The sequence below is a fragment of the Carya illinoinensis genome, chromosome 10 (assembly GCF_018687715.1).
Source record: "Carya illinoinensis cultivar Pawnee chromosome 10, C.illinoinensisPawnee_v1, whole genome shotgun sequence".
NCBI classification, from domain to species: Eukaryota; Viridiplantae; Streptophyta; class Magnoliopsida; order Fagales; family Juglandaceae; genus Carya; species Carya illinoinensis.
Window position 1 is genome coordinate 995,756 of NC_056761.1, and position 10,905 is coordinate 1,006,660.

At 36.1% G+C, this 10,905-nt stretch overlaps 3 protein-coding genes across 3 annotated transcripts; 1 reads left to right on the forward strand and 2 right to left on the reverse strand.

The window, feature by feature from the left end:
• Nucleotides 1–541: 541 nt before the first annotated feature.
• Nucleotides 542–2,882, reverse strand: LOC122278761 (probable glucan endo-1,3-beta-glucosidase BG4). Its single transcript, XM_043088952.1, has 2 exons — nucleotides 2,716–2,882; nucleotides 542–1,728 (listed from the first exon to the last, which is right to left on the reverse strand). The coding sequence occupies exons 1-2, from the start codon at nucleotides 2,739–2,741 to the stop codon at nucleotides 663–665; spliced, it is 1,092 nt and encodes a 363-aa protein (XP_042944886.1). The 5' UTR covers nucleotides 2,742–2,882; the 3' UTR covers nucleotides 542–662.
• Nucleotides 2,883–6,353: 3,471 nt separating this feature from the next.
• LOC122278305 (glucosamine 6-phosphate N-acetyltransferase-like) lies at nucleotides 6,354–7,314 on the forward strand. The gene is made up of 2 exons (XM_043088491.1): nucleotides 6,354–6,492; nucleotides 6,659–7,314. The coding sequence occupies exon 2, from the start codon at nucleotides 6,705–6,707 to the stop codon at nucleotides 7,176–7,178; it is 474 nt and encodes a 157-aa protein (XP_042944425.1). The 5' UTR covers nucleotides 6,354–6,492; nucleotides 6,659–6,704; the 3' UTR covers nucleotides 7,179–7,314.
• On the reverse strand, nucleotides 7,285–9,232 carry LOC122278303 (putative glucan endo-1,3-beta-glucosidase GVI). The gene is made up of 2 exons (XM_043088490.1): nucleotides 9,083–9,232; nucleotides 7,285–8,512 (listed from the first exon to the last, which is right to left on the reverse strand). The coding sequence occupies exon 2, from the start codon at nucleotides 8,491–8,493 to the stop codon at nucleotides 7,429–7,431; it is 1,065 nt and encodes a 354-aa protein (XP_042944424.1). The 5' UTR covers nucleotides 8,494–8,512; nucleotides 9,083–9,232; the 3' UTR covers nucleotides 7,285–7,428.
• Between the last annotated feature and the right edge of the window lie 1,673 nt (nucleotides 9,233–10,905).

The window sequence follows — 10,905 nt, forward strand, 5'->3', positions numbered from 1 at the left end:
TCTTAATCTATTTCTTAATGTTTAAGAAAAATAGATTTTATACCTTCGGTCAAGCACAATACGTCTTTTTATGTTTGTATTATATCCTTAAGGCATGAATTGACTTGGATGATGCTAGCGGGAGGGGTGCTGTTTGTGTTTCATAAAGTCGTTATAGCCTCCCATACGCATGGCTGGCTGTATTATGCACTCTTTTCTTTTTGGTCCCACTCCCCTCACTGAAGTGAGGAGCAGCTACCTTTGTTTGCTTTTGAAATTGTCCCATCCTCTGAAAAAGCCATGCGAGCCATTACCTCGCGGACGATTCATGAGGACTGTGTCAACACGTTTCTTTCCTGGTAACTTTCCTTTTTCCTTGTTAGTCGTGAACGAATGCGCACGCACAAAAAGAGAGGAAATATATTATTAAATGGAAGCCCGATGAACAATTTACAAAGCATATGAAAGCAAATAAAAAGTGGCCGTCTCGTGTAGAGGCGTTGTGAACTGTTTTCGTAGGATCAAAATCATTCAGAACTCTTTTAAATCGTAGAATATTCTATAGATCAAGATCTTGTAGAATTTACATTTATTAGTATATTGGTGGAGTTCCATGTGTGAATACATTCATTAAAGCCACTGTCCCTCCTTGCACCCGAGGTTTAGGAAGGAGAAATCCCAGGCTAGTTAGTAGGAACCAAAAAACTATAAGCAGGTGTTTTGTCGGTTTTGAGAAGCCCAAAATGTTGGTCAGGACCCCCTGGTTTTTTGTTTTCATTGAACAATGCATAAACAAAACCATCGATGGGTTTTGTTGGTTGAGCCGGAGTCCCCTGTCGCCTAACTATTCGTCTCATAAAATTCTGATTGTAAGTGGCTGCAAGTGCGGGAGTCGTGAATCTACCATTCCCAGCAGAAGGCCAGCCACTAGCACCCACCACCAAATGAATTCCCGTCAGATTTTCTCTCCTCAATGCACTAAAAAATGCATCTAACAGCGCATCAAGCATGTTCCAATAATCATTATTGTCATCATGAATAACAGCTTTGTGTGCAGAGAATGTCGCGAAGTCTTGTCGAATGAGACCTGCTGCATGGTAACGATATGGATAGACGTTCACCATAAGTACCGGTGAAAACTTATAGCCAGCTATAGCTTGGAGGACTTCTACCATAATTCTTCTCGTCCCAGCCTTAAAGATACCCTGTGAAGGTGGGAAAGTTTTTCCCAAAACGGATGTGGAAACTGCAACGGTGACCTTTATGCTACCTTGGTCAAAACGCCGGAGTACTTGCATGATGTTTCTCATTGCAGGAATGAGGAACTCGCTGTAGGGACCGAGAATCGCATCGTCTCCAATGACAATATATTCGATTGGCATTTTAGAAATGTAGGGCCTCACATACGTGTTATACCACGTTCCTGCATTCTCATACGGGTTATACCACGATCCTAAATCGTTTCTAGGAGTATCTGCAAGCATAGGTAATTCTTCATTCGCAATGCCAATACTTACGGCAATGTTCTGGTTGATTAGAGCGTCCATCATCCAATTATTGGAACTCAGAAGCCTTACTTTCTTGAAACCATACTTGTGCAAGAGTTGAACTGTAGTTTTCGGGTCAGGGATGTCGCTTCCTGACGTTCCAAGGCAAACACCTAAACCATCAAAGTCTGCTACTGCGGTTGCCAAGCCAGACAGAATAAGCGCAACCCAAATACTTGAAATCAAATTCGTTGGTGAACACCTGTTTTATGGAAACATGCATTACTAATTAGAATCCATCACCAAATTTAAATGTTCTCGGTCATAAAATTTCTATATCATAATGCACATCAATTGCAATGATATGGTTAAAGAGATTTTACACATTAATAGGAGATTCTACACATCGATCAATGGCTAAGATCATACTAACTAAATTACAAGTTTGAGTTTAAATTTCTTTTGAAATGTCATAACATAAAGTGTTGTTTTAACAGTTTTCTTCACCTTAGTTACGTAATTTATGCATTGAAGGTACTGTTAAGATCATATATAGAGTCCTCATCTATTTAATTACTTAATTACAAGAGCTCTCAAGTATCAAGAATTTGGATACTAGTCTTGTCATAAAAGAAATCCAATGATTAATATGAATGTCAAGAGATTTGCTATTCATTATTCCCACACATCATACTTATTTTTATTTTTATTTTTTATTTTTAGTTTTATTCTTATTAAACTAATTGAATTATTCTACTGATCATCCATACACCACACATTTGATAAGAGAAAAAAATAAAATAAAAATAAGTGTGATGTGTAGGAATAATTAATAGAATTTCTAGAATGTCAAATATCAGCCCATTGCTTTATCTCTGCATTTGTCTTGCCATCATCAATCCAAATTCCTCCTCCTCTTCTTCCTTCCTTACCATGATACTCATCATCCTGATTAAGGCCATTTTGAGATCCTTCTTCCTTCTATTGATGAACACACCAAGGTCTAGGAATCCATCGAATGGGAGGGGATTGGCTTCCTAGAAAATAATATAAGAATCTGAATGCATTAAAAATACCAAGTACGACCCAATTAATTAGTGTAATTAATGGTGTGCCGAAGCTGATTGTTTTTGTGCTTGTGAGACTTCAATTATTCAATGACATAAATGAATAAATCGACTTTCATAAAATAATAATACGTGATTAATGGAATTGAAAGAGAGCATCTAACATATTTCCTGATGATCACCTCATGAATTTTGTGATCAATGCCATCGTTTTGATGGAAAAAGGGACCTCCAAAGGAACTGTCGGGTCCTTCTACTCCAAAGCATATGTCTTTGGAGTTTTCTGGTTAAAGCTTTTTCCAGAAAAAAGGAGTTGGATTAAAGAACGAGTACTTGATAAACACGTTAAAATATCGTTCAGATTGTGTGCCTATTTTAAACCCTTTTTACAGGGAACATTGTTAACTGCAATTTACTATCTATATATATATATATATATATATGATCGAACTAAGTTTGAAGTCCAGATTATTCGTCGATTTTGATTAACAGCCATCCATATAAAACCGGTGGGTAGTGTCTTTGAATTAGACCGTTCGTTCAGTGTTGTTCTTAAGAGATAAATACTAGCTTTCATCTTTTTAATATTTTATTTTCATTATCTCTTGACTTGACATTAAATATTTAAAAAAATATTTATCAGTTTTTGTCATTTTGGAAGGGTATATATGTTGCTTGAGTTATTCCATCGCTATGATGTATAGAGCACATCATTTAGAGCATTATTATCAGAATAGCCATATCTAAAAATAAAATAACTTTTTAACTGTTCGAGAAAGTAGTTTACATTGGATTAATCAATTCCAAATTCTTTAGCTTTTAGTTATAATAAATGTAAAGTTATAATCAAATTTGATAGTTATTATACAATGAGCAAATCATTATTTTATTATTTTTTTTTGTAACTCTCTCTCTTTCTTCTAAATATTTTCAGAACGTTTGATAAGATAAAATATAGTTGGATTGAAAAATAGAGTACATATAATTTAAAAATATAATTTTTAACCCATAATTTAATTAAAATATGATTACTAATTAATATATAATAGACAGAATAGTAAAATATGATAAAATAAAATAAATTAACAATTCAAAAAATTAAATATTTTTATAATTATTAATTATTTATTACTATATAATGAATAAATAAATAATTCAATGTGAAAATTTAATATGAATAGTTAAAGTCAAATTCATCTCATAATATTTTATTGTTATAAAAAATAGCTATTCCAATGTAAAGGAATAGAATAGCCAAAATCTAAATTTATCTTAAAAATATCATTTATACATGAATAATCCAATAACAATACTCTTAATTACATCACTTAAACAATAAAATTTAATTTATAAAATTTAAATTTAAAAATTTATCTTTTAAATTAAATTATATCGTATAAACATTTTAATAACTGTGACACACCTATTTGAGAATAAAATTTTCCTTATTGCTTAGGAAAGCAGTAGGTTTTCTTTCTAAATTAAAATGGTATCTTTATTGACAACCGATTTGTCTTTTCTGGATTTATACCGCGTACACCAAGAGATTAAAAAAATAAATAAATAATTTTTCTATAATTGTTTTATAACTCCATATGAAATGGAAGATATATTTATAAAATTAAATTTTAATTTTAATGAAGTGATATAATTAAATTAATTAATTATAAAATAATTATAAATAAATTAAACCATTATTATAATTATTAAAGGATAGCATAACGATTGGGCCAACAAACACTCCAAACCAATCATTTTTTTAAAATGAATATATAACTAGTTATTGCCAAGCTGGAAATATGGAATAGACAAACGGCCATAAAGGTTGCGGTTTTACTTAGATATTCAAGGTGCTTTGGACGATCAATTTTAACGTCTCAACAATGAATTCTGTCACAATCTTCGAGTATATTTGACTCGATCACCTGGATCCCTCGAATCTTTTTTAAAATCCTTCCAAACAAACACAAGTTATCTGATTTGTAACGAGGAAACATGAGATGCCATCCAAAAAATTTTATATTTTCATCTCCAGCAACACATATTACGATTGCTTGCGAGACTTCGACATGATTAAGAGGCGTGACCGTACCTAACAAATCCCATGTCCCAAATGCGAACTCGAAGCATGGTTAATGAATGACTTGTCTACCATTAAGATGCTAACGAAGATGAAAATACAAGAGCTGACCTATAAAGATCATAAAAGTAGATCTGCACCAGCATGATCACCCATGTTTCATGATGAAGTATGCATGGCACAATTAGGACAGAACTTCAGGAGTACCTGACCAGCTTAAAAACAAAAAATGGCCATAATATGAAGTCTTGTCCAACCCAAACAACCATCATCACCAACCTGCAGACATCTATGAGGACATCGAGATTTGTATGAGTCTCCACCATGTGGATTTTGTAGCTTTGTTTTGGCTGACACTGGCCATCGATCTAGGCCTTATAACACAGGCAGTAGATTGTCAAATTAGACAGGCACCCATAGAACTCAACATTTTTTCAGGATTAAGCTCGTTTGAGACATCAATACAATAGTTTAGGTTATTACGAGTGTTGTTATGTATTTGTGCATTAACATATCGAGTTTATCTCATGTAAGGTCCGGAAGCAGGCCAGGCACCAAAGATCAAGGTGGTCACTGGTATTAAGGATTTACATTAATATAGAACAGGAATCACTGAAAAAGGATATCAACTTCGGACAAAGGGTACTTCACACTTCTCTCCAAAGAAAGGAGTTGCCATGTCGGGATGACAAGTTACATGCAACGTGTACGTCCAAATCGACTTACCACAAAAGCTGAACAGATCAGCTCCCCAACATTTTAATATTATCGACCACCAACTTAATTCCTTCCCTCTCAAAAACCTACAAACTCGAGGACATTTTTAATGCTCAACATTCAATTAGAATATAAACAGGTAAGCAAACGCGGATGCATACGCGCATGCCGGTCATCTGAGCTGCTTTTGTCATCCACATCAAACACATATTGGAACCCAAACATCCCCCAGTCTCCACACTCAATTTAAGCATCTTGTCATTAGTCGACCCTTCAGCAGCTTGCAGCTCTTTCATTCTCCGCAACAGTGACCCACAACTTGAGAAGGCATAAACGTTGGCTCATTAAGAATGAAGTTCTCTCCCCCGCCCCCCAGGTCAAAAATAAATAAAATAAAATAAAAAAGAGCATCTTTATCAACCTCCATCAAAATCAAATCTTCTTCGTTCCATTAATCACACGACAAAGCATAAAAATCCATATCCTATTCTTCTCGAAAAACTGAAAATTGTCAGTACTTCATTCCTTTTTCCTCTATTGATATCGACGAACTACGCAATATCCATTAAACAAAGAAGTCCCATAACGATCCCAAGGTGGAAGACCCACCGTAAAAATGAAGAAAACGTGGGGAAAGATCAAATATGAAAAAAGAACCAAATTGCCTTTTCCTGAAATGGCAAAAAGGGGAGGGAACTTTGTGAGTACTTGGACGCAATTTTCGGTCAGGTGGATGGCCTCGGGGGAAGGAGATGGGGATGGAGAAGGCGAAGGAGAAGATGTAGAGGCTTCGTAGAAAGCAGAAGACAGAGAAGCAGAAGTTAGAAGCGTCTGGTTCTGTTGGATTCGACAAGCCAATTATGGCGCCAGGCGCTAAATCAGCGATCTCGCCATCTCTCTCTTTGTCCGACTTTCCTTTTTCTCAGGGCGCCATGCACCATAATGTTTAGCAATGATTATCTGGGCCTGTGAAAATAGCCCAAGCCCACTTGGCCCATGGTCACAATGTCGACTAAACTGCTTGTCGTTCTCACCAGTCAGGACTCGGGCCAGGGGCTGTCTTGGTTAGTCTCCCAGGAGTCAGGACCTCTCGGCATTCTATCGAGCGCTTGGCCTTCCTTAACGTATAAGCCCCTATTCCGTCCGGCAACTGAGACAAAAGGTAAACTCCCGAATCTTACCTTCTCTCTTTTTGGGTCCACCGTTCAATCAAAAAGTTCTCAACGAAGTCTTTGTTTTTTGATTAAAATTGTCAGCATAGAGAACTCATTACCGATTCAATACCGATCTAATGCTTTCTTCTTGTTGTCTCGAATGAATCTTTCCAGACTGTAACAAAACAGAATCGAAAGCGAATAAAGGAAAAGAAAAAAGATGCAGGGCAGTCACTCTTCCAGCGGAGAGCAGAAGTTTGAAGTACGAAGACTAGAGATCTCAGACAAAAGCAAGGGTTTCGTAGAGCTACTGCGGCAGCTAACCGTTTGTGACTCCATATCTGACAAGGATTTCGAGAATCGATTTCGTGAGATCAGCTCCCTTGGAGATGACCACGTTATTTGTGTCGTAGAAGATGAATCTTCTGGCAAGATCATTGCAACTGGGAGCGTGTTCATCGAAAAAAAGTTTCTGAGAAATTGTGGGAAAGTTGGGCACATCGAAGATGTTGTGGTTGACTCCAATGCTCGGGGGATGCAATTAGGCAAGAAAGTAATTGGGTTCCTCGCGGATCATGCTCGCTCGATGGGATGCTATAAGGTGATTCTCGACTGCAGTTTGGAGAACAGGGCATTTTACGAGAAATGTGGTTTCAAGCAGAAAGAAATCCAGATGGTCAAGTATTTTGTGTGATCACCGATTTCTCCATATTACTTGCACTGCAATTTTTCTTTTTCTTACAATTTATTAGATGGAAGCTTGATTACAATTTACAAAGCATATGAAAACAAGCAAAAGGTAGCACTCTGAATGCGTTATTAGCTGCTTTCATGAATAGCATCAAAATCCTCCAGAATTCTATAGGATCTTCCTAGAGTTCGCATTTGAATACATATTTCAAGTTGTTATATCCATCTTTGCATCAGTCCTAAGATTCAGGATATCATTTAATAGTGGGAGGATGCATTGGGGATTGAGGAACTACAAAATGATAAACAGGTGTTTTGTCGGTATTGAGAAGCCCATAATGTTGGTCAGGACCTGCGTTTTTTTTATTTTCATTGAACAATGCATATATAAAACCATCAACGAAATTTTCTGGTTGAGCCGGAGTTCCCTGTCGCCTGACTACTCGTCTCATAAAATTCTGATTGTAAGTGGCTGCAACTGCGGGAGTCGTGAATCTTCCGTTCCCAGCAGAAGGCCAACCACTCGCACCCACAACTAAACGCAATTTAATTCTACCCCCGGTCTCTTTCGCCAATGCAGAATAAAAAGCATCCACCAACACGTCCAGCATGTTCCAATAATTTGTGCCATTGTCGTGATAAAGAGGTTTGTGTCCGGAGAATGTCGCGAAATCTTGTCGAATGAGACCTGCTGCATGGTAACGATATGGATAGGCATGCACCATAAGTACTGGTGCAGACCTACCCTCGGATATGCTTTGGATCACGTCTCCCATCATCTGTCTCGTCTCAGCCTTAAATATACCCCTTGAAGGTGGAATTGTTGCTCCCAAAACCGACGTCGACACCGCCGTAGTCACCTTTATACTATCTTGGTCTGACTGCAAGAGCACTTGCTTTAAGTTTCTCACTGCATATGCAACCCACTTGGCGTAGGGACCTGGAATGGCCTCGTTTCCGACGACGATATATTCAATGGCGATTTTAGAAATGTAGGGCTTCACATTCGTGGAATACCATTCTTCCGCACTGCTCAGAGCAGTTCCAATTTTAGGTAATTCATCATTTCCAATGCCAATACTCACCGCAATATTTTGGTTGATTAGAGCATCCATCATCTGAAGATCAGGCTTGAAAAGTCTGATTTTCTTGAAACCATAGCTATGGCAGACTTGAACTGTAGTTCTTGGGTCGGGGATGTCGGTTCCTGACGTTCCATAGCAAACACCTAAACCATCAAAGTCTGCTACTGCTGTGCCAATATGGTTGTGAACGGCTGCCAAGCCATATAGAATAAGGGCAATCCAAAAACGTGACATCACTTTTGTTGGTGAACACCTGTTTTATGTAAACATGAATTATTTCTAGTTAGAATTCATCAACAAAACAAGGGACAACATTTTTATTTGGATGCTAGATCTGTTAGAACAATATTGTCAATCAGCACTTTGTTATACCAATGCAATGCAACTACTTTTGATCCTAATTGTTCCTCCTCTCGCTAAACATTCCAAGGTCTATGAAGTCATCATAATAGGTCTGCAGAACACTGATTAGGAAGAGATGAATAAAAATAAAAGGCTGAGTGAAGGTCTTCACAATGATCTCCTGAGGATTCTCTTCCAGCCATTGAAACTGTAGCATACTTTTCTGGGTTCGCTAGCTCATTAATTACTATATATTTGTTTGTTCCTTCTCAAATCTAAACCCATTCTTTCTCTTCTTTTTTTTTTTTTTTTTTGTTAAATTAACCAAAAAACCCATTTGGATTGTTGACACAATCCAAATAAAAAATAATGATTAAATTGATTGCCATATCTTATTTGTTTCCCAGAAAATAATGTTAGGATCTGAATGCATTAAGTTTCATAAAATGATCTTACATGAAAGGATTGAAAGAGAGATCACCTAAACTTTGTGATAACTGTCGATTTTCGAAGGAAGGAAAGGAGAAAGGAGAGCTCCAAATCCAATGAGCTGTTGAGTGCTTCTCTTTTAAGACACGGGTAGGGGGGATTTTGATAAACATATGTTAAAAGGAGGATGTTTCAGACCGTATGTGCAGAAATAGGCTGATTTGATTATATAGGGAACATTGTTAACCGCAATTTACTAAGTATTGAAGTAGGAAACTCTATGTTTATCTTTTACTAACAGCCACCCGTCTCAGTCCATTGCCAAGTGTCCACGAACGCCGTCCATAGACGTTTTCGGCAACTGCAGACCCTTTTTTAGGACAACCTGGATCGGACACTCTTGGTCAATGGCCGCCATTCGTTTCCTTAATGTGTTGCATTTGCTTAATTTGCATCCATCATATTGCCAAAGTTGCTATAATTTCTGATTGCAAGTCGATCCTGAGGTTGAACATTGAAGATACATATCCTTTTGCTTCTCTTCTTTTGTTTTATGTACAGCACTTGCACGTTAACGACTGTAGCTATCATTTCGAGTAGTAAGTCATGAGCCATTTGATTAGTAAGCCTTTTTGACCAAGTTTGAAAAGAGAACAATAACAACTTAATATATGAAATGATATGATCACAACCACTAATATCCTCATATGCACTATTAATAGCATCGACAATTTGTTTTGTATCTTCTTCAAACATCACCTGTGTAAATCCCAATCCCAGCACCGACCTTTCCATTTTCCTTTGCTACAACTATATCCCAATTGGCTTCAACATAACTCCTTTGTGGCACTTGCCATCCAGGAGGTGTTTTTTGTTGATGCAGAGTAGAAAGAAAATGGTGTTGCAAATGTTGAAATTCTGCTAGATATCTCTTTGCTTGATCAATTAAATGCAGAGGGTGATCAAAAGAATGTCTAAATACCAGAGAATTTCTTTATCTTCAGTAGAGAGTCTTTGTTGGAAATGCATAGAAAGTCAAATTTTTCAAACAATTACCCCCACACCAGAAGGGCACTCCTACAGTATGTGTTCTGTGGTTTCAACTTTCAGCCTCCAAAGCACGAAACTTCTATTCCTATAAGACCATATCTATCTATTATAATAAGTGTCTATTCTACATGAATAGCATTAAATATTAATTTTTTTGTTTTTGTTAAGTAGTTACATTTTTACCTTTAAATTGCTTTTACTTTTAAACTAATAAAAAATTTTACTTTTACTTTTACATTTTTGCCCCTTGATCTTCTAATACATATAATTCTTTTTTTTTTTGTGTTTAATCTTAATTAAATAATTATTTTAATAATTTTTAATATTTCTAAGCTTGAGATCAATTGAACAGTGTCTCAAAATGTAAAAATGAGAAATATCTCATAGTAGTTAGGTGAGGGTCTAAGCAACACTGATTCCATTCGACCCCATTGTTTTGAAATTTGATAGTTGCATTACTCATTCAACTCCCAATATTAAAACAACCCCACCCCCCTCCCCCCCCCCCAAAAAAGTACAAAAGTAGGCAGGTTGAGTATCAAAATTCCTACCATTTTTTTTAACTTTTAAAAATATTTTTCAAAACTTGATTATTTCTTTCACAATAATATTTTTCTACCCAGGTTCTAAATATTTTTTTTAAAAAATGCAAAATTTACACACTTCAATACTGCAAATATCATTTCTATTTTTTTTTATTGCACGACAATGGTTAAATCATATTTAATGTGTTCGACTAGAAAGGAAAAAGAAAATTAATAATACATACACAATATTTTCTACAACTATTTTACAATTTAGTGTATGTTAAAAGGTACAGTAAAT

What these genes read in the sequence shown, in the direction of transcription:
- LOC122278761 (XM_043088952.1), bottom strand. Translation starts at nt 2,741, where the DNA reads ATGGCATTGATCACAAAATTCATGAG. An exon ending in TTGATCACAAAATTCATGAG is followed by an intron (nt 1,729 to 2,715) that starts GTGATCATCAGG and finishes TCCATAAAACAG; the next exon opens with GTGTTCACCAACGAATTTGA.
- LOC122278305 (XM_043088491.1), top strand. Translation starts at nt 6,705, where the DNA reads ATGCAGGGCAGTCACTCTTCCAGCGGAGAGCAGAAGTTTGAAGTACGA.
- LOC122278303 (XM_043088490.1), bottom strand. Translation starts at nt 8,493, where the DNA reads ATGTCACGTTTTTGGATTGCCCTTATTCTATATGGCTTGGCAGCCGTT.